The following is a 27,502-nucleotide window of genomic DNA, read 5'->3' as shown; positions in this document are numbered from 1 at the left end:
TATTATAAGACTCTGATTTTGAAAGCTGAAAACCTTCAATATTTTAACATTTTTACTAGTCAACACACACCAAAAAATAAAAGATTTTTATTATGACAAGGGAATGCTTAATTCACATACTAAATTGCTCTATACAGGGAGATTTTACAATCCAGGAGCCATAGCCATGTTGCTGTAAGTAGGATTTCAACAAAGTTTTAGCTTCTTGATAGGATGCAGACATATGCTTAGCTTCATGATAGGTAGTAGCTTCAAGTAAATCTTCCTTTTTAGCTTCTTTGGCAAGCAGATTAAATCGACTTAACATTGCAGCCTTACAAAGGCGACTCGCCATTGACACACCACTTTTAAAGGGGGAGCTTTCTGTAATCTTCCCACTTAGGCCATCCACGATCTCCAGAGAAATGTCCCCTTGTGCCCAATTCAGACTCAGGAATTTATAATCCAAGTTCATTTGAAGTGGATACGCAGAAGGTACTAAGCTAATGTGAGGTCTGTTGACCAAGTAAAACATTGGAAGTTTTGAAGTAAGTGCATCATCAACACGCTGCTTTATAGCAATTTCTAAGCCTCTAGTATTACTGCAATTCCCATCACCAACAAGTATACTGCTGATATAAACTGGCTGTATAAAGTGACTCAGCAATGCTCCCTGTACACCAAGCACTTCCCATCTTGTCAATTTGTCACTTGAGGACATACTGCTTACTCTGTTAACAACATCTGTAGGACAGTAAACTATTTTTATTTTTAATTTATTTATTTTTCCCCAAAGAAATCTTTTGTTTAAGGAATACAAACTTCATGCATTTCATAAGTGCACTTTAGGAATATAGTGATTCTTCCCCCATACCAACCCTCCCAGCATTTCTCCTCCTCCCTCTCCCATTCTCAGTCACATTCTCCACAAAGATGCATTTTCAATTAACTTTATATACAGAAGATCAACTCTATACTAAGTAAAGAGTTCAACAATTTGCACAAAAAAAGAAAAACTGTTCCTCAACAGTCGAGAAAAGGTTTGTTCAAAGTCATTACATCTTGAAGGTTATTTCACTTTTTTTTTTAGAAACTTAATAAACTTTAAAGCAGCACCCAAGAATGATACATCCTCTGCAAGCACTTAGACATAACTATAACTTATGAAACATAAGAATATCCTCCACTTAATACATTAAAAGAAAGTACACCCTTGATAAAGAGTTTTATCATTAAGGAAGAACCTTGAGAGTCCTCCAAGATGGTGGAATAGGGAGGGAGTGCACTGATAGTCTGGGAAAAGATAGTTTAATAAAAGTGGAGATACTGTAGTTTCAGGGAAGAGTTAGGGAAAAAACTGCAGAGGAAACTCTTCCGGAACTAGTGGGACACAGTGTACCTACATGGAGGGCACAGGTGCCCACAGCTTGGGACCCCAGCCACCGAGTCTATGCACCAGCGCTGGAAAGGGAGGTGAGGTGAAACCTCAGTAGCCTGAGTACTGGCGGGAAAGCAGCAGGAAGAGCCTAGAGGGAACGAGGCTTGAAGCCCCATGGGGGAAAGTTTACCAGGCTAACTAGAGGAAAGAAAATAAATAAATAAAAGGGACTGGTATGGACACGATTCTCTCACTCCACTTACCTTACAAAGGCGAGCAAGACAAAGAGCAGGCACCATTTTGGACATATGTAACAGCTGCGCAACCTCAGGGCTGCGCCCGACCTCAGCCAAACAGAAAAACCTGACTCTGGTGGGGAGAAATAATGGGAGGTTAAGATGTAGTGAATGAGTGGAGCTTATGAACTGGGACTGTGAAAAAAAACTGAGGGTGTGTGAGAGAACTCATGAGTACCTAAGATGTGAGTACTCAGTGGGAGACGCCATAAACTCGGTAATTTTGGCAACCTGGTAGGAGATTGTAGGGGAATCTGAGCTTACACTGAGGACTGCACAGATCCTTTGTGTGGTCCTTGGGACAGAGTACACGAATATTATACACACAGGGGCTAACACTCACTGATTGCCTTCAAGGAGAATAGCTCAGCTGAGTGGAATTACTTCCCTTCTGAATAAAAAGAGAGAGAGAGAGAGAGAGAGAGAGAGAGAGAGAGAGAGAGAGAGAGAGATTTACCACACCAACCTGGGTGTGTCACCATTGGCACACCCTTAACACTGAAGAACTAAACAGAACTCTCTGGCCACACCCATCACAAGCCTCTAAAGATCCACCAAAAGCAGACAGTCCACTTAATCTAGAGTCCTAGTATAACGAGAAAAGCCACCACAGTGAGGAAAAAAAAGAAGAAACCAAAGAATATCTCCACAATGCCAAGCAACAAATGCAGAAACCGAGGAAACAAGAACAAAGAAGACATTATGACACCCCCAAATGAACATGGCACTCCAGTTCAACATTATGAAGATGATGAGATAGAAGAAATGCAAGATATGGATTTCAAAAAATTTATGATAAGAATATTTAAAAGCTTTCAAAAACAAATTCTTGAACTACAGAAATCCTTACTGGACAAGAAAGAAAATCTCTCTCGTGAAAATGAAATCTTAAGGAGGAATCAAAATGAAATGAAGAATCTATTAGAACATGAAATTGTGATATTGAAGAGAAATCAAAATGAAATGAAGAATTCAATAGATCAAATGATAAAAGCATTTGAGAGCCTTAAAAACAGAATGGGCGAAGCAAAAGAGAGAATATCGGACTTAGAAGACAGAGGACAGGGAAGGAAACAGTCAAACCAAAGAAAAGAAGAGGAAATTAGAAATCTAAAAAATATTATCGGGAATCTACAGGATATGATTAAAAAACCCAACATTTGGGTTCTAGGAGTTCCTGAAGGCATGGAGAGGGAGAAAGGATTAGAAGGCCTTTTTAGTGAGATACTAGCAGAAAATTTCTAGGGTTTGGAGAAGGATAGAGACATCCAATTATAGGAAGCTCATAGAACCCCTAATAAACATGACCAAAAGAGATCCTCACCATGACACGTTATAATCAAACTCACCACAGTGAAACATAAAGAAAAGTTTTCTAAAATGTGCAAGAGAGAAACTTCAGATTACTCTCAGAGGATCTCCAATTAGACTCACAGCAGACTTCTCATCAGAAACCCTTCAGGCTAGGAGGGAATGACGAGATATAGCCCATGAACTAAGAGAGAAAAACTGCCAGCCCAAAATATTATATCCTGCAAAGCTCTCATTTGTGAATGAAGGTGAAATAAAGACCTTTAATAGCAAACAGAAATTGAAAGAATTTGTCCCCAATTATCCAGCCCTGCAAAAGATGCTTAAAGATGTGTTACACACAGAAACACAGAAACACGGTCATCAATATGAAAGAAGGTAAAAGAAGAAAACCTCCCAAAGATCACAGGAAGTTCAAAACATATATTAGAAATATCTTTGGGAAAATGGCAGGGCAAAGGTACTACTTATCAATAGTCACATTGAATGTTAATGGCCTGAACTGTCCAGTTAAAAGACACAGATTGACTGAATGGGTTAAGGAACAAAATCCATCTATTTGCTGCTTACAAAAAACACATCTTTCCAACAAAGATGCATGCAGACTGAAAGTGAAAGATTGGAAAAAGATATTCCATGCCACCAGAAACCAAAAAAGAGCTGGCATAGCCATCTTAATATCAGACAAAATAAACTTTAACACAAAAACTGTTAAGAGAGACAAACAGGGGCACTATATAATGATTAAGGGATCAATTCAACAGGAAGATGTAACTATTATAAATGTATATGCACCTAATTAGAGGGCACCGGTTTATTTAAAAGATATGTTAAGGGACTTAAAGGGAGACTTAGACTCCAATACAAGAGTATTGGGGGACTTCAATACTTCACTTTCAGAAATAGACAGATCAACCAGACAGAAGATCAACAAGGAAACAGCAGATTTAATCGACATTATAGCCCAAATGGATCTAACAGATATCTACAGAACTTTTAATCCTTCACTTAAAGATTCCTGGAAATATGCAACATACCTAAATTGAACCAGGAAGACATAGAAAACCTAAACGGACCCATAACTGACACAGAAATTGAATCACTAATAAAGTCACTCCCAACAAAGAAAAGTCCAGCACCAGAAGGCTTCATTGCTGAATTCTACCAGACATTTAAAAAAGAACTAACTCCAATTCTATTCAAACTATTCAGAACAATTGAAAGAGAGGGAATCCTCCCAAGTTCTTTCTAATCCCTAAGCCTGAAAAAGATGCAGCATTGAAAGAAAATTACAGACCAATATCCCTGATGAACATAGACACAAAAATCCTCAATAAAATTCTGGCCAATAGAATGCAACAACACATCAGAAAGATCATCCACCCAGACCAAGTGGGATTTATCCCTGGTATGCAGGGATGGTTCAATGTTCACAAATCAATCAATGTAATACATCACATTAACAAATTTGAGAAGAAAAACTGTATGATTATCTCAATAGAGGCAGAGAAAGCATTTGATAAAATACAACACCCTTTCATGATGAAAACCCTAAGCAAATTGGGTATAGAAGGAACATTCCTCAATACAATCAAAGCAATTTATTACAAACCCATGGCCAATGTCCTACTGAATGGGGAAAAGTTGGAAGCATTTCCACTGAGATCTGGTACCAGACAGGGGTGCCCACTCTCACCACTGCTATTCAATATAGTTCTGGAAGTTTTAGCCAGAGCCACTAGGCAAGAAAAAGAAATTAAAGGGATACAAATTGGGAAGGAAGAAGTCAAACTATCCCTCTTTGCAGATGATATGATTCTTTATTTAGGGGATCCAAAGAACTCTATTAAGAGACTATTGGAAGTCGTAGAAGAGTTTGGCAAAGTAGCAGGATATAAAATCAAGGCACAAAAATCAACAGCCTTTGTATACACAAGCAATACCATGGCTGAGAAAGGACTTCTAAGATCAATCCCATTCACAGTAGCTACAAAAACAGTTAAGTATCTTGGAATAAACTTAACCAAGGACATTGATGATCTCTATGATGAGAATTACAAAATCTTAAAGAAAGAAATAGAACAGGATACCAAAAAATGGAAAAATCTTCCATGCTCATGGATTGGAAGAATTAATATCATCAAAATGTCCATTCTCCCAAAAGCAATTTATACATTCATTGTGATACCAATAAAAATACCAAAGACATTCTTCTCAGATCTGGAAAAAATGTTGCTGAAATTCATATGGAAACACAAGAGACCTTGAATAGCCAAAGCAATCTTGTACAACAAAAACAAAGCTGGAGGCATCACAATACCAGATCTCAGGACATACTACAGGGCAGTTGTAATCAAAGCAGCATACTACTGGTACAGAAACAGATGGATAGACCAATGGAACAGAATAGAAACACCAGAAATTAATCCAAACATCTACAGCCAACTTATATTTGATCAAGGATCTAAAACCAATTCCTGGAGCAAGAACAGTCTATTCAATAAATGGTGCTGGGAAATCTGTATTTCCAAATGCAGAAGCATGAAGGAAGACCCCTACCTCACAGCTTACACAAAAATCCACTCAACATGGATTAAAGACCTAAATCTACGACCCGATACCATCAAATTATTAGAGAACATTGGAGAAACCTTGCAAGATATAGGCACAGCCAAAGACTTCTTGGAAAAGACCCCGTAGGCACAGGCAGTTAAAGCCAAAATTAACTATTGGAATTGTATCAAATTGAGAAGTTTCTGTACTTCAAAAGAAACAGTCAGGAAAGTACCAATTTCATCTCACTAGTCCAAGTGATCAGTTTCAGTTCACAATTGATCATAATGAAAGGATTAAGAGTCAAAGGGATCACATAAACAAGACTAGTGTCTGCTAATACTAACTGAAAGAATTAAAAAGGAGAGAACGATCCAACATGGGAAGCGGGATACACAGCAGACTCATAGAATGGCAGATGTCCTAAACAGCACTCTGGCCTCAGAATCAGCCCTTAAGGCATTCGGATCTGGCTCAAGAGCCCATGAGAGTATTTTAGGTATGGAAAGCCAAGATACCATGGAAAAGAAAAAAAAAAACAACCCTAAATGAAAGATCTCTGCTAGTGAGATCCCAGTGGAAAGAATGGGCCATCAAAGAAGGAGGTACCTTTCTCTGAAGGGAGGAGAGAACTTCCACTTTGACTATGACCTTGTCTAAATAAGATCAGAGTTAGTGAACTCAAAAGTCTTCCATAGCCTTGGCAACTCATGACAAGAGCCTAGGGTGATTACTGACACCATAAACAAGAGTGTCAATTGTTAAGTCAACAACAGGAGTCACTGTGCACTTACTCCCATGTAGGATCTCTGTCCTTAATGTGTTGTACTATGTAAATTAATGCTATAGCTAGTCCCCAAACAGTATTTTACACTTTGTGTTTCTGTGTGTGTGCAAACTGTTGAAATATTTACTTAATATATACTAAACTGATCTTCTGTATATAAAGAGAATTGAAAATGAATCTTGATGTGAATGGAAGGGGAGAGGGAGCAGGAGATGGGAGGGTTTCAGGTGGGAGGGAAGTTATGTGGGGAAAAAAGCCACTGTAATCCAATAGCTGTACTTTGGAAATATATATTTATTAAATAAAAGTTTAAAAAAAGGAAGAACCTAAGAAATCAAGCAATGGAGTTGGACACTTAAGCATAGCTAAAACTTATAAGACAGAAGAATATCCTCCACTTAATACACTAAAATGAAATAAATCTTTGAGAATAAGTTTTACTTTTAACTGTCATAACTCTTTGAGGATGGAGGCCCTGCATGGGAAGTTAGTGCACAGTGATTCCTGTTGTTAATTTAACAGTTAACACTCTTAGGTGTGACACCAGTGATCACCCAAGGCTCTTGACATGAGCTGTCTAGGCTATGGAAGCTTTTTGAATCCACAAACTGCTTTTGTATTTAGACAAAGCCATAAACAAAGTGGAAGTTCTCTCCTCCCTTTAGAGAAAACTACATCTTTCTTTGATGACCATTTCTTTCTATGGGGTCTCACCTACTGAGGTCCTCCATGTAGGGCATTTTTTGCCACAGTGTCTTGGCTTTCCATGCCTGAAATGCTCTCATGGACTTTTCAGCCAGACCAGAATGCATTAATGTCTGATTCTGAGGTCAGAGTGCTACTTAAAGAGATTGTCAGTCTGTGAGTCAGCTGTGTGGACTGCTTGCCATGTTGGAACATTCACTCCTTTTTAATTTCATCTATTATTATTACCAGACACTTAATCCTATCTATATGATCACTTCAACACTTAATCCTACTATATGACCACTTTAACACTTAATCCCATCCGTATGATCACTTTAACATTTAAGATGGCAATTTTACCACCCAGCTTAAAGGGATTTGGGGTCCCATGGCAAGTTTTTTTTTTTTTTGACAGGCAGAGTGGACAGTGAGAGAGAGAGAGACAGAGAGAGAGAGAGAGACAGAGAGAAAGGTCTTCCTTTACCATTGGTTCACCCCCCATGGCTGCTGCGCCCAGCGTGCTGTGGTTGGCACACCGCACTGATCCGAAGGCAGGAGCCAGGTGCTTCTCCTGGTCTCCCATGCGGGTGTAGGGCCCAAGCACTTGGGCCATCCTCCACTGCACTCCTGGCCACAGCAGAGAGCTGGCCTGGAAGAGGAACAACCGGGACAGAATCTGGTGCCCCAACTGGAACTAGAACTCGGTGTGTCAGCGCTGCAGGCAGGTGGAGGGTTAGCCTATTGAGCTGCAGTGCCGGCCCCATGGCAAATTTTTAAACTGTACCATTAGAAGTAAGTTCATAAGAATGTATGCAGAGCCGGCGCTGCGGCTCAATAGGCTAATCCTCCACTTTGTGGTGCAGGAACACCAGGTTCTAGTCCCGGTCGGGGTGCCGGATTCTGTCCCGGTTGCCCCTCTTACAGGCCAGCTCTCTGCTGTGGCCCGGGAGAGCAGTGGAGGATGGCTTAAGTGGTTGGGCCCTGCACCCGCATGGGAGACCAGGAGAAGCACCTGGCTCCTGCCTTCGGATCAGCGCGGTGCACAGGTCGCCGTGCACCAGCCGCAGCGGCCACTGGAGGGTGAACCAAAGGAAAAGGAAGACCTTTATATCTGTCTCTCTCTCTCACTATCCACTCTGCCTGTCAAAAAAAAAGAATGTATGCAGAACTATACAGCTTTACAGTTACAAACATCATATACTTCATAATTATAATTTTAGGAGCATGGTGATTCTTCCCACCTTGCTCACCCTCCCACTCATGCTCCCACCCCTCTTCCTCCTCCCTCTCTTATTCCCACTCTTATTTTTTACTGAGCTCTATTTTCAATTGAGGTTATACACATATGTTTAACTCTGTGTTAAGTGAAGAGTTCACCAACTAGTATGAAACAAAAAGAAAAAACAACTTGTTTCTCAACAGTCAAGAAAAGGTTGTAGAAATCCTTGCTCCTCAAAGTGTCAATTTCACTTCTACAGATTGCCTATTTGTTATAACAGGTCAGGGAAAACATGGTATTTGTTCCTTTGGGACTGGCTTATTTCACTAAGTAAAATGGTTTCTAGTTGCATCCATTTTGTTGCAAATGACAGGACTTCATTTTTTTTTCCCACTGTGTAGTGTTCCATGGTGTACATATTCCATAATTTATCCATTCTTCAGTTCACGGGCATTTGGGTTGATGCCATGTCTTAGCTATTGTGAATTGGGCTGCAATAAACATAGGAGTGCAGATAACTATCTCATATGCTAATTTCTTTTGGTTTGGGTAAATTCCCAGGAGTGGGGTGGCTAGGTCATATGATAGGTCTATATTCAGATTTCTGAGGTATCTCTATACTGCTTCCATAGTGGCTGTTCCAGTTCACATTCTCACAAACAGTGGATTAGGGTGCCTTTTTCCCCACATCCTCGCCAGCATCTGTTATTGGTAGATTTCTGTATGAAAGCCATTCTAACTGGGGTGAGGTGAAACCTCATTGTGGTTTTGATTTGCATTTCCCTGATTGCTAGTGATCCTGAGCATTTTTTCATGTGTCTGATGGCCATTTGGATTTCCTCTTTTGAAAAGTGTCTCTTTAAGTGATTTGTCTATTTCTTTACTGAGTTCTTTGTTCTGTAGTTGTTGAGTTTCCTGATCTCTTTATATATTCTGGTTATTAATCCTTTATCAGTTGTATAGTTTGCACATAATCTCTCCCATTCTGTCAGTTGCCTCTTTGCTGACTGTTTCTTTTGTAGTACAGAAGCTTCTCAGTTTGATGTATTTCCACTTGTGAATTTTTCTTTGGTTGCTTGTGCCTCTGGGATATTTTCCAATAAGTCTTTGTCTATGCCAATGTCTTGCAAGGCTTCCCCAATGTTCTCTAATAATTTGATGGTATTGGGTCATAGACTTAGGTCTTTAATCTATTTTGAGTGGATATTTCTGTAAGGTGTAAGGTAGGGGTCTTGCTTCATGCTTCTGCATGTGGAAATCCAGTTTTCCCAGCACTGTTTGTTGAAGAGATTGTCCTTACTCCAGGAATTGGTTTTAGCTCCTTCATCAAATATAAGTTGGTTGTAGATGCTTGAATTGATTTCTGGCATTTCTATTCTGTTCCATTGGTCTAACCATCTGTTTTTGCACTGTTTTGATTTTAACTGCCCTGTAGTACACCTTGAAATCTGGTTGCCTCCAGCTTTGTTTTTGTTGTATAAGATTGCTTTAGCTATTCAGGGCCTCCTGTGTTTCCAAATGAATTTTAGCATCATGTTTTTCGTATCAGAGAAGAATATCCTTGGTATTTTGATTGATATCACACAGAATCTAAATTGCTTTTGGAAGTATAGACATTTTAATCATATTGATCCTTCCAAACTGTGAACATGGAAGATTTTTCCATTTTTTGTATATTCTTCTATTTCTTCCTTTATAATTCTCATCATAGAGATCTTTGACATTCTTGGTTAAATTTATTCCAATGTATTTGATTTTTTTCATCATTGTGAATGAGTTTAATCTTTCTCAGCTGTGGCATTGTCTGTGTATACAAAGGCTATTGTTTTTGTGTATTGATTCTATATCCTGAAACATTACCAAACTCTTCTATGAGTTCCAATTATCTCTTAGTGGAGTCTTTGGATCCCTCTATATATAGAGTCATGTCATCTGCAAATAGGGATAGTTTGACTTTCTCCTTCCCAATTTGTATCCCTTTGCTTTCTTTTTCTTGCCTAATGGCTCTGGCTAAAACTTTCAGTACTATATTGAATAGCAATGGTGAGAGTGGGCATCCTCATCTGGTTCTGGATGTCAATGGAATGCTTCCAACTTTTCCCCATTCAATAGAGCATTGGCCATGGGTTTGTCACAAATTGCCTTGATTATGTTGAGGAATGTTCCTTCTATACCCAATTTGCTTAGAGTTTTCATCATAAAAGGATGTGGTATTTTATCAAATGCTTTCTCTGCATCTATTGAGATAATCATATGGGTTTTGTTCTTCAGTTTGTTTATGTGTTGTATCACATTGATTGATTCACGAATGTTGAACCATCCCTGCAAACCAGGGATAAATCCCACTTAGTTGGATGAATGGTTTTTCTGATGTGTTGATGGATTTGTTTAGCTAATATTTTGTTGAGAATTTTTGCATCTATGTTCATCAGGGAAATTGGTCCATAGTTTTCTTTCTCTGTTGCATCTTTTTCAGTTTTAGGAATTAAGGTGATGCTGGCTTTACAGAAAGAATTTGGGAGGATTCCCTCCCTTTTGATTACTTTGAATAGTTTGAAAAGAATTGGAGTTAGTTCTTCATTAAATGCCTGGTAGAATTCAGCAGTGAAGCCTTCTGGTCCTGCACTTTTTTTTATTGGAAGGGTCTTTATTACTGATTCAATTTCCATCTTTGTTATGGGTCTGTTTAGATTTTCTTTGTCTTCATGGCTCAATTTAAGTAGGTTGTATGTATCCAGGAATCTATCTATCCATTTCTTTTAGGTTTCCCATATTTGGCATACAGCTCTTTGTAGTAATTTATCGTGTATTCTTTTGTATTTTCTTTTGTTTCAATTTTGTTAATTTCTTCTCTAATTTTAATTATTTCCTTTCTCCTACTTGTCTTGAGTTTGGTTTGTTATTGTTTTTCTAGATCCTTGAGATGTATTGATAGCTCATTTATTTGGTGCCTTTTTAATTTCTTGATGTAGCACCAGTTGCTATAAACTTTCCTCTTAACGCTGCTTTTGGTGTATACCATGTTTTGATATATTGTATTGTGATCTTCATTTGTTTCCAGAAATTTTTTTATTTCTCTTTTGATTTCTTAAGTTTTGAGTCTTGATTCATTGCCTTTATAGCATAAATTTTACTTAAAATAATCATGTCATGTTAACACTGAACAAATAATTGTTTTAATAAGAATATGGAAACTTCCAGTTTATTTCTTCTACAGTGGAAACAAACCTGACTCTTTATCTATCATTTATTGATTAACAAATATGCAAACAGTAATTCCTTTCTGAACACTTAAGTATAAAACTTTATTAACCTGTAAAAAAATTTTTTTAAACAGAATTGTCCCTGCACAGGCATTCCAAGCATCATGCCAGCAGAGCAGCAGTGAATTTTCTTTCATGTTTCTTTCTTTATTTGTTTGTTTGTTTTGAAAGTCAGAGTTACAGGGAGAGAGGTAGAGACACACAGAAAGAGACCTTCTATCCACTGGTTCACTCTCCAGATGGCTCCAATGGCCAGCACTAGGCCAGGCTGAAGCTAGGAGTAGGGGTTTCTTCCAGGTCTCCCATGTAGGTAGCAGGGACTCAAACACTTGGGCCATCCTCTATTGCTTTTCCAGGCTCATTAGCAGGATTGGAAGTGGAGCATCTAGAACTTGAACCATTGCCCACATGGGATGTTGGTGTTGTAGGTGGTAGCTTTACCTATTAAACCACAATCTATAAATAATTTGCCATTAAATTTATTTCTTGGCAATTGATACATTCTCTTGCTTCATCTCTATTTTTGTTTGCAGATTTTCTTGGTTTGTTAGTTAGATTTGATTTTGAAATCATTTCAAAGCTGCAAAAAATTTCAAGAATAACACAAAAAACTCCCATATATCTTAGACCCCATTTTCTAATCATGATTTTTCCCCACTTATGCCCTCTCTGTCTCTTTATCTCTCTGAGAGAAACATTTTTGCCTGAACTGTTTGAGAGTTGAGAAATGTTTCCCATTCTTCTCCAAACTAAATCTTGTCCTGTATTGCTAGAGTATACCCATGAGAATCAGTAAACACTGATAAAAATATGGCCATCTAATCCACAAACCTACCAATTATGCCCCAATTTTTTCTTATTCGCAGAAAAAAAAAAAAACACCTCAATCTTGTCTCTTCCTTTTTCCTTTCTGATTCAGGATCCTGTCCATGATCATGTGTTGCATTCAGCCAACATGTCTCTTAGTTACCATCAGTTGACAGTAGACATTTAGTCTTTCCTTGTCTTTCATGTCTTGTTTAAGACACTGCATGAAAATCACTATTGTAAGTAAGAGAGTAGGTTATCTGCTCAAAATTGATGAGCAATTTTCATACAACTGAAGTCAGTAATGCTTCAGATTTTGAAATGATATTTCTAAGCCATAAATTATAGCCCAGTGATGGTAGTGGTGGGAATTGAGGGTGAGAAGGGGTACACTGGCCAATCATTTTCTTTGATCCTCAGTGTTTCCAAAAGAGGAGGGACTCCTTGGATTATTAATATCTGCCTTAAGATCTAGGTAGATTCTATGTCCACAGCTTGTCTTCTGCTTTAACCTGTTTCTCTTCCTTTCATGGTCAAGTCTCTTCTATGCCTCTGTATAGGTGTTTCTAGAAGCAATATCAAGCAATGGAAGATTATATGGACTTCAAAGAGATAAATTGGAGAATTGTTACATGAAGCTATTTCTTGGATATGTCTTCGACCTTATTTGCTTTTGAAGGTACAAATTTTTAGTATCTGGCTCCCAGAAGAGAAAAATGGAATGGGGAAGGCAAAGACATAGTCCTTTAAATACCTTGGAGATGCAAAACTGAGGGGTGTGTGCATGTGTGTGTGTCTGTGTTTTTGTGTAACAATAGCTGCTGGCCTCTGTGACTACACCTCTATGATCAGAAACTGCAATAATTAATTAAAACACTGATTTGCAATATTTGGAAAGTAGGTTCTTTCTTGCCTGTTTTGACTCCTGCAAGGTGTGTGCAAGCTGCTCCAGAAAAGATAGTCTCTCCTGAGTTTCAAAACAGTAGCATCAGACAGATTCTGCACCAAGTGAGAAGACATATTCCCAGTGCTTCTACTCTACCATCTTCCCAGAGCCTTTTTGAAATTGGTATCATCACATTTAATGAATTAAGTTACTGCTTGGATATTGATGGTCTCTAGATCTATATTCCAACAAGATAGCTGTCACAAATTTTGATTTGTATATTTATTTTCTATTTTGTTCTATGATCTTAAATACCGAGCTGCAATTTCCTCATCTATTCAGAATACCAAATCCTCTTCATCAGGTTATTCTGACAAATGACAGAAAACACGCATTATCAGACACTATGGTTAGTGATTAATAAATATTTGTTTACAAAGAATTATTCTAATAAATTTTTACAAGTCTTCTGTGTAGGTTCCCCAAACCTCTAGTGAGCCTGAAGTGAGAAGCCTATGCTCTGTTTTTGTGAAGAAAATAAATTCTTATGATCAGAAACCTAGTCTACTTCTTTTAACCTCCCCATGACATTGTATTACACATAGGAAAGGTGCTCAGAAAACTATTATCTTGAGACTTATTCTTTTAACCTTTTATTTATTTGAAAGGTAGAGAGAGCAACAGAGAAAGAGGAAGGGGAGAAAGGAAGAGAGAGAGAGAGAGAGAGAAAGAGAGAGAGAGAGAGAACCTTCCATTTTCATGTTCACTCCTCAAATGCTTCCAACAACCAGGACTGGGACAGGCAAAAGTCAGGAACCAGGAACTTCATCTAGCTCTCCTATGTCTCCCACTGAAACCATCCTCTGCTCTAATCTGCCAGGTGTTGGCTTAATCCACTGCAACACAATGCTACCCCAGGACTGATTTTTAAAGGAAGCATTGCAAAAAGAATTATATCAAAGGCAACACATGCTATATCAGATCTTGTCTTACTATAAAATGTAAGCATGTGATTTAAAATTTCAGTCCCAATAATCTTCATAGCTTCCACAAGAGGTCCAAGAAATATGCACACACACACACACATGCGCTCACACGTACTTCCTGGGAAATCTCATTCTCATTTTTGTGTGTCTTATATATTGTAATTCTATGGAGATTTTATATGAATAAAAGTCCCACAGGTAGGAAAAATAAGTTTATAAACAACTCCAATAACATTTAAATCTTTATTCATGAGCAAGACAGTCATCATTTTTCTGGAATGAATTCTGCAGAGATTCCAGAACTAGCCTGGTGCTATCGTTTGGATATTGTTTGTTCCCCCAAAGGTTCGTATATTGGAAGCTTGGTCCTGAGTGTGGCAGTGTTAGGATGGTGGAAGCTTTAAGAGGTAGAACCTAGGAAGATAATGAGGTCATCAAATGTGCTTCCTTCAGAAGGCATTTGGGGACTCTAGTTAGTGCTCATGAGAGTGGCTTGTTGTAAAAGATGAAGACTGACTCTGTGCTACAATCTGGCTTCCTGTCTCATCATGGGCTTGTTTCCTCTCGCGTGCACTCCTACATGATGCATACAACATGAGGTCCTCACTATGGGCCAACTGGATGGGATCCCCCAGTATTGGACTTCCTGCCTCCAAAACTGTGAGCTAAATAAATCTGTGGTGCTTTATTATAGTAATGGGAAACTAAGACACTTGGTTTACCAATAAACTTTCAGACTATAAATTGTAGACTGGAGATTTCTATAACATGTGTTGTATGTACTGCTATCTTCCAACGTTCTAGGACAGGACAGGGTGGATATGAAATGTGGGCCAGCTAGATGTGGACAATTTGACTATGTTTATAATTACCTTAAGGTCTCTTAGAGATAGTTACTTAATTGTAGATACATTAAAGAAGGATCTAAAATTTAATCATGGTGCATACTTCTTATCTCCTACCTAGGGAATTTCATGGATAGTAATTTTTTTTACTTTGCATTATTATGAAAAATCTTATTCTTATGTCAGAAACAAAGCAATCATGGGAGTTTTCTATTTCCTTCACCCAATCATTGTAGGTACAAAATTATCCAGTATAATGAATTATTACATCACCTTCTAAATCTAAAAATTTTTATTTAATCAACACAACCACAGGCAAAAAAATCAGCTTGGGGGAAAATTAGTTCCTTGATAATTAGCAAAAAATAACAATATCTGTTTAAACAATACTTCCAACAGAATGTCGTAGAATTCAATGCAAACTTCAGTCCAGCTCAGTGTCCCCGGGTTTATGCTCTTTCATAAATTCTGGTGGAAGTGACTCCTTTCATGACGCATTCCTAGACATACACAAAAATTCCTGGTCAGTCACCCTGAGTTTAATAATGTTGGAAATGAGCAATGTTCATTCAAGGACATAGATAGATGGATGAAGAACACAGATGGATAAATAGACAGAAAGATTAGATAGATTCTTTTTTAAAATGTTTGGGAGATACAAAGACCAGGAAGATACAATTTTCCCCCTCAAGAAGTCATACAATCTGAATGGTGAGTGAGGAACATAAGCAGACATATGCACTGCAGTAAGCGCATTACTGAAGACAAGTTCAGGGTGCCTAGGAAGGAGCCAGGAATGTCCCCTGGGAGACAGCATTCCTGGGCTGAGTTTGACACCATAGGAGGTGCAATTGCCAGACTGGAACCATAACCCCAATAAAATCACCCTCTTGTGCTGTACAAGCAGGTCTTCTTAAATGGAATAATAATTACGATGATGACCTAACAGGAAGATTCGGGATTAAGCAGTTAGGAGATGCTCACCACCACCAGCTTATCATCCTCCCGTTTTCTCTTTATGGTGGTTGATTTTCCATCCCACTTCTGCACCTGGACCAGGGCACCACCATCTAGGGTTATGATGCTCTGTAAACAAAATACAAACTGATTACCAAGTGCTTGTGAAGGCAGAAGACAAAATGTAAAATATGGCAGCATGGGTTAAAGGAAGATTTTGATTTCATTACTAGTTCTAAATGAGAAGAGTATATTGCAACAAGAAAAAAATGTCTCTGAAAAACCAGCATATGACTTACATATACATTATCACTAGCCTTGTGAACACAACTGCAAAGGAAAACAGGTAATAAATTTACACTGTAATGGTAAAATTATTGGTGACTGAGACAAACATTCTTTCATTATTTTTAATTCACATGCTCTATTAACTGACATAAATTATGTTAAGCTTTTTTTAAAAAATGTAAGGGCAGTTGCATAAAAAGGGGAAAATTCATGAATTATATCTCAAATGCAATAGTGTTCAGATGTAGTAGTTCAGAGATCTTTGGCCTAACATTTTTCCCTCTCGTTATTATAAAATGGTTTCTTGCAGGAGCAGCAGTTTAGACATCAAGCAGTTCCTTATTCCTCACCTTGACTTTCCTGTCATCTGCGGTGACTTCATCAAATTCCTGGCCCAGTTTGAAGGAAATCTCGGTGTTTTTAAAGGTGCTCTCTGATTTAATGGTGATCACATCCCCATTCACACTGATGATCATGTTGGGTTTGGCCATGCCAGCCACTTTCCTGGTGGCAAAGCCCACTCCTACAGGAAGGAAAAAAATGACATCAGGGTCACATTTCTCTCCCTCTTCATCTATGTCAAAGAACTGTAGCGTGCCTTTGTGTGTGTGCATGCATGTGTGTGTACATGTGTGTGTGTATGTGTGTAAAAGAGGAAAAAGACACAGGTGAGTTTCCTAAAGGCCTCATTAAAACAGCTTCTGGAGGTAAAAACATCGAGCTAATACTTAAAAAAAAACATCTGAGCCACAAGAGATGTGTGTCTCTGCTCTAAACTTTCCTTTCTCTGTTCTGCATACAACTCCTCAGGAGGCCTATTGTTAATTTGCGGCAAGAATATGTACACAGATTAAATCTCCAGGCCTATATGTATTTTTTAAAGGTGAGCGCTATCATTTTTTTTTATTCATGAAAGTTTGAGGCAATTTGACCATTCCTTCTTACATCTAAAAATTTTATGTAAAAATTCACAAAGAATTTTCAACAGAACATTTGGGCTAATACAGAGTTGTTCGGCTAAAAGATAATCTGTCATGAGTGTACAAAAACCACGTTTCATGGCATTGCTGCCAAGGATAGTTTGCTGGGCTTCTTTCTAAATTGCTCCACTATGGAATGAAGGTTTTGATTAATCTTTCTAAAAGCAAAATATTTCCTATAGTAACGCCATTTTAGGTTGGTGATACCATTCCCAATAACTTATAGGAACTATTAAAGCAAGACTAGGCATCATGAAAACTTCAAAATTTAAGAAATAACTATTTTTCAGCCCTTGTATCAACTGTTGAGGGACAGTTACTTTTTTTCTCCATACTATCTGTTGAACTCTTTACTTAGTATAGGAGTAATCTTATGTATATAAAGTTAATTGAAAATAGATCTTTGTAAAAAAAATAGGAATGGGAGTAGGAGAGGGAGAATGAAGAAAGGTGGGAGTGAGGACAGGAGAGAATGTAGGGTGGGAAGAATCACTATGTTCCTAAGTTTGCATGAAGTTTGTATACTTTAAAAGATTTCTTGGTAATAAATAAATAACTATAAAAGTTAAAAAAGATAAATTATTTTTTATTTAACAGTAGTTTAGAAACTGATTATTTGATTTCTAATCACCCAAGCTGCCAATTCCTCTTTAAAAAAAAGGAATATATTTTCCTGTGCAAGGTATGAGATGAACAATTTACAACCTGATATAAACAATGGGAACTTGCTGACCTTGCATGTTATACAGAATTTATGACAATTGTCGATGTGTTGACTTTCTGACACGTGCACATAAATCCAAACCATATTTTTGACTAAAGGTAACAAACAATTAGAAACAGGGACAAAATGGAGAGAAATATGGTGCAAAATAAGTAATACTGACGCTTCCATTTAAGGAGCTGGAGAGTGATCCAGGTGGGAAGACAGGTTGCTTCAACAAGCCCCAGCTCTGATGCAAAACACATTAAATCCATGGAGTGAGTCAGCGTAGAGAGGGATACAGCATCCAGTGTGACGCTCCAATGGCTGACCTTAGGGAAAACCACATTCTCTCCTTGCTGACTGCTGCAGGCAATGCCTGCTCTCTCAGCCTCAGCTGGAGCAGCTAACTTCATTCTGGAAGTATCTTATTATCTTTAACTATCATCAATCCTTTATGATTTAAAAATGTAGTGTTATAAAAATTTAAATGTAACTATACCAGCGCTGCGGCTCAATAGGCTAATCCTCCGCCTGCGACGCCGGCACACCGGGTTCTAGTCCCGGTCGGGGCGCCGGATTCTGTCCCAGTTGCCCCTCTTCCAGGCCAGCTCTCTGCTGTGGCCCAGGAAGGCAGTGGAGGATGGCCCAAGTGCTTGGGCCCAGCACCCACATGGGAGACCAGGAGAAGCATCTGGCTCCTGGCTTCGGATCAGCGTGATGCACCGGCCGCAGCGCGCCAGCCGTGGCGGCCATTCGAGGGTGAACCAACGGCAAAAGGAAGACCTTTCTGTCTGTCTCTCTCTCTTTCACTGTCCACTCTGCTTGTCAAAAAATAAAATAACATAAAAAATTTTTTAAAAATTTAAATGTAACTATCAAAAGTGTAGACTGTTTTAAAAAGTAACTACATGGTCCCAAATCCTGACTTTTCCATATTATGTGTATTGATTAGTTTATTGAATCACTGATAACTAGCGTTCTAGAAAGTTAGGTCTTTCTTATGCTGAAGTCCCTGATTTCTCTCTCATCTGTAAACAGGAAAAATACTAGCTTATATATAATGTCAGGGATGGTTTAAGTCTTTTGAGTTATAGGGATTAAATCTTAACCCCTAATAAAGATGTTATTAAAATTCCTTCCTTGTTTGATAACCCTGAATTTGACTGTATCATGCACAAGGGTAGGGGAAGAATGTTTTTTAAAGCAGAAGCTGCCTGAGTAAAAAATTGTCTCCCTAGTTTACCTCCGTTTCTTTACCTCCTGAATGGATAGATGTGCAATGAAATGTTGGCAAGGTTAATAGTCTGAAAACTTGAAGGGCTCTGTTATCAAAGAGAAGGACTGCTATGTATGTAATATTCTCCTTTTGAATTACCAATAATTCAATGGCATCCCATACCATTTGTATGCAAAGTTTTAAGGCCCTATGAGAAGCACCCTGCTAATCATAAAACAACCACAAATCTTAATACATTGACATTGAGACAATAATTTGCTAATGCACATTTACTAAAAAAAAAATGCAAAGAAGGGAAATATGCCTTCATTGTCAAATGGAAATTATTATATGCTAGGAAAGAAATATGTTTTTCTTTCCAAGTTATTGCAAATTCTATATGCAAAAGCGGATTTAAAAGCAGGCAAAGAGTCAAGTAAGCTAAAGACATGCACATTGTGAAATTAGAGTAAAATCTTTGCATTTCTGTAGATCATAAGAATTTCATTTATATCCATTTTTTTTCCCACAGAGTTTCACCTTCAGGAAGCATTAGCTGTAGCTTTTGTTCAACACATCTCCAGAGAAAGATTCTCACCTGTTTCTTACATAACTTTTGTATAGAAAACAGCATCTCTGGCCAATGCTTCCAGAGTGCAAAACACGATAAACCACTTCCCCCCAGAGAAAATGTTATCAATCCAGTCATCCCTCAATGCATTCTCTTACCCACTTCTTTCATGTAATCGTCAAAGTTCTCACTGGAGACAAGTTTCCAGGTACCTACAAAAGCATCACACATTTTGAACTTTCTAGGTTTATTCCTCCAGGTGAGAGAGAAGTGTAGCTTTCAGCAAGGTGCTGTGGCCCTCCAATGTTCAGACAACTTCTTTTTAAAGATGTTCAGAACATGTGATCTCCCGAACAGCCAATTGGGAACGATATCAGATCATTTCCTCCTTTACCAGCCTCTGCATTTTTTCTTCTGAGTCATGTTTTTTATAGGAATTTCTCAACTTTGGTTCTCCCTGGCAAGCGGTCATTGGACTTAGAGTACAAATTATTTTTAACCATGAGCAGAATATTTTACATGCTGTTTCGACTATTTAATGTTTAATGCACTGAACTTCCCCCTATTATTTCCATACATATTTATCCCCGGGCAGAGGGGGACAATTACCTTGGGATGAACTTTGACATCCTTTCCTTGTTTTTTTGTTAATATTGCTATTATGAGGTTCTTTCAAATTAAGGAACCTAAGAATTATGTTGGAGGTTCTTAAAGCATTGCAAAGTCTCTTTGGGACAGGACTATCTCAAGAATTACTTAACAATTAGAGCAAAGTAAATACTGGCATTTTAAACTACCCCATGTCTCTAATTTCAAACCTTTCTATGAATAAAAGAGTATATCAGTTCATTCACTGGGAACCTGGACTGTAGATTTATTTAAATGATAATTTAACCTCACTCTGTCTATCCCTTAAATGACGATGTGGTATTGATTTCCACAGATATCTTAAAACATGGGCTCTCTCTCTCTTCCCCTCTCTCTGTGTAACTCTGACTTTCAAATCAATCTTTAAAAGATTTTGTGCTCCTGAGTTAGGCCCAACCCTGACTGTCACAGGCATTTGGGGAGTAAATGATCAGATATAAAGTATCTCTGTCTGTCTTTTTCAAATAAATGAAAATTAATTAATTATTTTTTAAAAATGATGTAGCTGAGATTTTTCTAGAAATGAACACTGACTCCTGTGATGATTTTATATAAACAAACATAGTACTAGACTCTGGTGAAGAGTCTTGTAACTTAAATAGCAACAAGAGAATTAAGATATAGAAGAAGTAAAGAATTAGATGTAAGAGAGTAGTTGAGTATATACACAGAAATTTCATGTTATCACTTGAGAGAAACAAAATAGGTTTGGCAAACTGTCTTACTTGAAGAGACATTATCCTCAAATCAGCTAAATTTATGTTCCAATCACATAGGCCACCCTATAGAGTAAGTCATTTAAGTTATGTTCATGTAAGATAAGAATGCTTTCTTGACAATAAACTGTCCAGAAATTTAATGAGAGGCCTGTACCTCACGCCCTGTGTTTTAAACAGGAATATAAGCAACCGCTTAGTTCCTTCAGATGTTATTTTTGCTCTAGTCCCTCATCTTACTCTCTCAAACTTAATCTAGCTAATAAAATGAAATCTTGGATAATATAGAATTCTCCTTAAATTATGACCACCTTTCACCACAATATTGATGGGCTGCTATATTCTGCACTTTATCGCAGAGATATTAAACTTCTTAATGCCTACTTAATATTGCAAGGTATTAAAGTTCTTAATACCTTGTTTATTCACCAAATGTATGGATTAAGTATTAGGAAAAGGAATGAGATAAATGTTTACATGACTTAATTGTGCAGCATGCTTATGTGCATTTTATACGAGCTTAGATTTTTAATGTCTATTGATTTTATTTATTTGAAAGGGAGACAAAGATATTTTTAAAAAATATTTAGTTAATTTTTTTGAAAGGCAGAGTTGCAGAAGAGAGGGAGAGGTAATGAGAGGGGGGGAGAGAGATCTTCCATCCAGTGGATCACTCCCCAGTGGCTGAAACGTCCAGGGCTAAGCCAGGTCAAAGTCAGGAGCCAGGAGCTTCATCTGGGTCTCTCACGTGGGTGCACGGGTCCAAGCACTTAGGACATCCTCTGCTGCTTTCCCGGGAGCATTAGGCAGGGAGCTGGGCTGGAAATAGAGCAGCTGGCATAGCAGGTGGCAGCTCAACTCCTTATGCCACAATGCCAGCCCCCAAAGATCTTTAATTCGTTGGTTCATCCCCTAAATGCCTCCTGGGACTAGGCCAGAAGCCAGAAACTCAATCTAGGTCTCCCACGTGGACAACAAGGACCTAACTACCTGAGCCATCACCTGCTGTCTCCCAGGATGTCATTATCAGGAAGCTGGATTCAGGAGCATAATGGCGATTCAAATTTATGCACTCTGACATGGCATGAAGGCATCTCGAGAGATGTGCTCATCTCTGCAACAAACGCTTGCCTTATTGTGTATGTGTTTTAAACCAAGGACACCGCAAGTGCCTGTCTGAGTTCTAGAAAGATGAATACAGTGATCTTAGGAAAAGTGGACCCAAGATAATAGACTGAGCAACGTAAATCTGCTTACAAAGCAAGAGTAAAGATGTTATAAGGGGAAGGCAGGTTGGAGCATGGTGGCAGGGACAGGGGGTATCACCATGTATGTTCCTGAATCTGTATACATGAAACTTGCATACTTAAAATAATTTTTAAAAAGCAAGGTTATAAGGGACTAAACAAGGGCAATGATGATGACACACTGGAAAAGCAGTGGAAGAAATTGAGGAACAATATAGAAGGGTTATAGGAAGCTCCTTTCCATCTGGAGGGGCCTATACCTAGAGCAAGCTACAGAGGTAAAAGTTTGTCTTTGATTGTGAGCAGAATTTCCACAAGCATGCCTGTGCTTTTATTCACAAATACTCATATACAACATGGCAATGCACACAGCAGGTTCGAAATTTTCTCCAGAGTTGTGGGGAAGGGGCCTTTAGTGGCCAGAGTCACTTTGCTTTGGGGACATGCATATCCTCAACACTCGAAGCTGATGATAGGCGGGCATTTGCGGGCTCAGGCCATTAGTTCTGCACTTTGCTCTCCTATGGACAGCATCCATGGAATGCGTCCCTCTGACCTTTGTCTGTGTTTATTTCTTTTGAAGGAAATGAGGGTACTTTTTTTTTTTTCCTGACAGTTTTCATTGAAAAGGAAACATAACCACTTGCCAGGTGATAAGGAGAGGAGACTAAGCCAGGACTAGAGGGAGTGTTTGCACAGTGTGTATTTAGGAGGTGAAGATGGGCTTCATGCCCAGGCTCTCCTTTTATTTAAACGAAATTCCCTTCTTAATGCATAAACATAACCTATGTCTCGGGGGCTTTTTTTTTAGAGGCTTAAGATGAAACCTTGACAGGAAGTTGAGGCATAATTTATTTGGCTCTCTATCTCCTCACAAATTAGTGGGCACACTTAATGAGAGCATTGTTTTACATCCCCAACCTAGGTTAAAGAGGCAGAGGCAGAGGTTAGCCTCTGTGTAAGTGTAGGTATCATTTACAGCACGTATGTTCACAATGACTGATCATCCATCCGCTCTTGACTCTTGACTTCAAAATGGTGAGTTTTGGAAAGAGTGAGTCAGCCATTGGCCGTTCAATTAAAAGGGTGGTAGCTAATTACAGACTGTGCTGTGTTTTGAAGTGGTTGTGTAACTTTCTCACTTGCTCTGTAACTCATAAAAGGGACTCTTTGGACATGGTATAGTGGGTGCAGTTGGGAAGCAATAAATGAGCTGGCAAAGCATTTTCCAAATGTAAGACATGCTCTACTCTGTGTTTCTCTAACAAGGCAGTCGTCATTCTGAACTGACTGTAGGCCAAAGTGAAAAAGTTGAGTAGGAATAATATAAAAGAATATAAAGACAAACCAGTTGTGGTATCAGAAGATATCACCAAAAAAGTGTCCAGAGAGAGATAGAAGCACACACACACACACACGTCAAGTTCCCTCTCTTCTTTGTGATTTCATAGCATTAAGCTGTTCCCCTTCTAATTCCTGGCTTTGAGTTCTTGGAGAGTAAAAGCCCTGTGCCTAATTCTTCCTTTTGTATCCTGAATTAGCATTATGTATGACACATTGTAGTTCTACATAGTTCATCATTGAGTTAGGAGAAAATCAGATAGATCATAGGAAGGTATAAATGGCAGATGGTATCACAGTATTTCTAGAAGTACTCGCATTTGAAAAGAAGATCCTAGAGTATGGCTACTCTGTAGTATGGCTCTACAGAGTACTACTCTGTAGTATGGCTCAGGGGTTAAGATGCTTTGCTTGGGGCACCTGCATCCCTAGCAGTGTCTGGTTTGTGTCCTGGCTCCAGCTCTACTTCCCATCCAGCTTTCTGCTATTGTAAACTCTGGCTGGCAGCAGGGGGTGATGGATCAAATACTTTGGTTCGTGCCACCCATGTGGGAGACCTGAATTGAATTTTCAACTCCTGGTCTTGGTCTGGGCTGGTCATTCCCTTGGTCAATGGATAGAAGATCCTCTCTCTTTCTCTCCCTCTCTCTTTCTCTCTCTCCCATTCAAGTAAAGTGATAATAAAGAAATAAAGAGATAATATTTTTGTTGTTTTTTAAAAGCTCATATTTGCTTTATTCAGTACTTTTACATAAACCAAATATTTTCTTAAAGTATTTACAAATATGAAAAATACTTAAGCTGATATCTTTTTTAAAAAACTTTTATTTAATGAATATAAATTTCCAAAGTACAGTTTATGGATTACAATGGCTTCCCCCTTCCATAACTTCCCTCCCACCCGCAACCCTCCCCTTTCTCGATCCTTCTCCCCTTCCATTCACATCGAGATTCATTTTCATTTCTCTTATATACAGAAGATCAGTTTAGTATATATTAAGTAAAGATTTTGACAGTTTGCACCCACATAGCAACACAAAGTGAAAAATACTGTTTGGGTACTAGTTATAGCATTAAATCACAATGTACATTAAGGACCGAGATCCTACATGAGGAGTAAGTGCACAGTGACTCCTGTTGTTGACTTAAGAATTTGACACTCTTGTTTATGGCCTCAGTAATCTCCCTAGGCTCCAGTCATGAGTTGCCAAGGCTATGGAAGCCTTTTGAGTCACCTACTCTTAAAGAGATAATATTTTAAAAATATTGAAGGAAGATCCTGACACCCCCTGCCCTGCCCGCCCTGCCCCTGCTGCCAAAACCATTTGTGGGGGCCAGCTCCGTGGCGCAGTAGGTTAATCCTCCGCTTGCGGTGCCAATTCTAGTCCCAGCTGCTCCTCTTCCAATTCATCTCTCTGCTATGGCCTGGGAAAGCAGTAGAAGATGGCCCAAGTGCTTGGGCCCCTGAACCCACATGGGAGACTTGGAAGAAGCTCCTGGTTTTTGGCTTCGGATCAGCACAACTCCGGCCGTTGCGGCCATCTGGGGAGTGAACCAACAGAAGGAAGACCTCTCTCTCTGTCTCTCCCTCTCATTGTCTGTAACTCTACCTCTCAAATAAATAAATAAAATAAAATATTTTTAAAAAGTTTGTGGCAGAATCAAGGGAACAAGGGAAACACTGTAAGTGTGGGGTGGAAGAACCAGTGTGCTCCTCTGCTGTTGTAGTAAAGGGCAAACTGCTACTTGTGTTTGTTTGAATCTTTCCAACCCATAAGAAATAAAGACTGTCCCTCTCTCTCTCTCTGCCTCTCCTTATTTTTCTGTGTAACTCTTACTTTCAATAAATAAATAAATCTTAAAAAAAAAAGAAAGAGGAAAAGGGGGCTGGTGCTGTGGCATAGCGGGTAGAGCTGCCACCTGCAGTGCTGGCATCCCATATGGGCGCCAGTTCTAGTCCCAGCTGCTCCACTTCCTATCCAGCTCTCTGCTATGGCCTGGGAAAACAATAGAAGATGGTCTAAGAGCTTGAGCCCCGGTACTTGAGACCCGGAAGAAGCTCCTGGCTCCTGAATTCAGATCGGCACAGCTCCGGCCATTGCGGCCAATTGGGGAGTGAACCAGCAGACAGAAGACCTCTCTCTCTCTCTCTGCCTCTCTTTCTCTCTGTGTAACTCTGACTTTCAAATAAATAAATAAATCTTAAAAAGAAGAAGAAGAAGAAGAAGAAGAAATAGAGACTGTCTCTTCCTAATGTCTTTCCATAACCTCACCTTTATCAATGCCAGACTCCTGGCATTGTATATGCTTTATAAATTGCTCACAAATAGAGCTAAATGGAATGAAGACAGTCAGCCATATACTCATTAAAGGCCATATAAAGCCCAGTCACCGTGCTTGATATTCTGATGCAAGAATGAATAAAATAAGTGGAGGAAGGTACACAAAGACCAATACAGCCTCATAAGAATTGTAAGAACCGCTAGGCACTATGGGATGCCTCATGGAACCTTAACCAGGGTAGCTGGAGATGGATGAAGACTTCCCAAAGGGCTAACATCCAAAATAAGACCAAAGGATAGCTTAGAATATGCTGGGCAAAGGAGGGTGTGAGAGACACAGTTTTAGCCAGAGAGAACAGATCAGATTCCTAGAGGGAGCCTAGAAACATAATGGAACCTCTACCCTGTGGAAAATGGAAAGGTGTTCAGAGGGGCTATAGTGAGAGAATGAGTGCACCATAGAGAGTTAGAAAGTGAGGAGAGCAGGGTTAAACGTTCTGAACTTAGCTTAAAACCAGTATGGAATAACTGAGGAATTCTAGTATGGAAGTAAAATGTTCAGATTTATGTTTTTCCAAGATTATTCTAGATAATGAGTGGGAAATGGATTGGGGTGGGAGTTGAGGATGGTATAGAGATTTGATAATAAAATTTGCTAATAAATATCAACACTTGGAAATCACCACTGAACACTTTAACATATGTTTTCCAGACTTTTTGGATATGTACCTATAGTGTGTTTAATGGTATGATATCCCACACTATTTAGGAGTTGATTTTTTCACTTAATGGAATATTAAATATTGAGCACTAGTCTAAGTGCTGGAGTTACAGTCCTGCCTTCTGAATATCATTCTGTGTCAATAAATATACTGATACTATATTACTTTTAGTGACTCCAGAGTATTCTACTGTACAGATATGCCATAATATCATCAACATTCTACTACAAAACATCTTGGTTGTTTTGGATTTTTTTATGAGGATAGATAATATTGCAATAGACTCTCATGATATCAATATCAAAAAGTTACTTGCAATTATTTCCTCAGGCTACATTTTTGGAAACAGAAATGTTGGATCAAATGAATAGATATTTTAAGGCTTTAAAATTGCACTGCCCAATTTCTCCCAAAATGTACCAGTTGACAATCTTATTTCATAAAGACATATGATCTAAACAAATATTCACACATTTTAGAATTCAAAAAACTTCAGAATTTTATAGTTGCAACATTTTTTTAAAAAGATATATTTGAGAGAGAGAGAAAGAGAGAGAGAGAGAGGGAGATCCTTCCATCCATTAGTTCACTCCTCAAATGTCCACAACAGACAGGGCCAGGCCAAAACCAGGAGCCAAGAATTCCATCAGGATCTTCCATTTAAGTGGTAAGGACTCAAGTACTTGAGCCATAGTCTGCTGCCTCCCAGGAACATTATCAGGAGACTGATCAGAATCAGGGTAGCTGGAATTTGAACCAAGAACTACGATACGGGATGTGGGAGTCCCAAGAGGCAACAACTCACTGCACCAAAATGTCTGTCCCAGGTAA

The 27,502-nt window shown here is 38.7% G+C and overlaps 2 protein-coding genes across 2 annotated transcripts; both read right to left on the bottom strand.

Annotated features, from left to right (window-relative positions):
* Window positions 1-112: 112 nt before the first annotated feature.
* On the bottom strand, window positions 113-7,035 carry LOC133758690 (adenosine deaminase domain-containing protein 1-like). Its single transcript, XM_062189872.1, has 2 exons — window positions 7,023-7,035; window positions 113-738 (listed from the first exon to the last, which is right to left on the bottom strand). Exons 1-2 carry the CDS (start codon window positions 7,033-7,035, stop codon window positions 113-115), a joined length of 639 nt encoding a protein of 212 aa, XP_062045856.1.
* An 8,242-nt stretch (window positions 7,036-15,277) lies between these two features.
* Window positions 15,278-20,002, bottom strand: FABP4 (fatty acid binding protein 4). Its single transcript, XM_062189525.1, has 4 exons — window positions 19,874-20,002; window positions 16,593-16,765; window positions 15,982-16,083; window positions 15,278-15,497 (listed from the first exon to the last, which is right to left on the bottom strand). The coding sequence occupies exons 1-4, from the start codon at window positions 19,944-19,946 to the stop codon at window positions 15,447-15,449; spliced, it is 399 nt and encodes a 132-aa protein (XP_062045509.1). The 5' UTR covers window positions 19,947-20,002; the 3' UTR covers window positions 15,278-15,446.
* Between the last annotated feature and the right edge of the window lie 7,500 nt (window positions 20,003-27,502).

This window comes from Lepus europaeus, chromosome 4 (assembly GCF_033115175.1).
Source record: "Lepus europaeus isolate LE1 chromosome 4, mLepTim1.pri, whole genome shotgun sequence".
NCBI classification, from domain to species: domain Eukaryota; kingdom Metazoa; phylum Chordata; class Mammalia; order Lagomorpha; family Leporidae; genus Lepus; species Lepus europaeus.
This window is presented reverse-complemented; position numbering and strand designations above follow the sequence as displayed.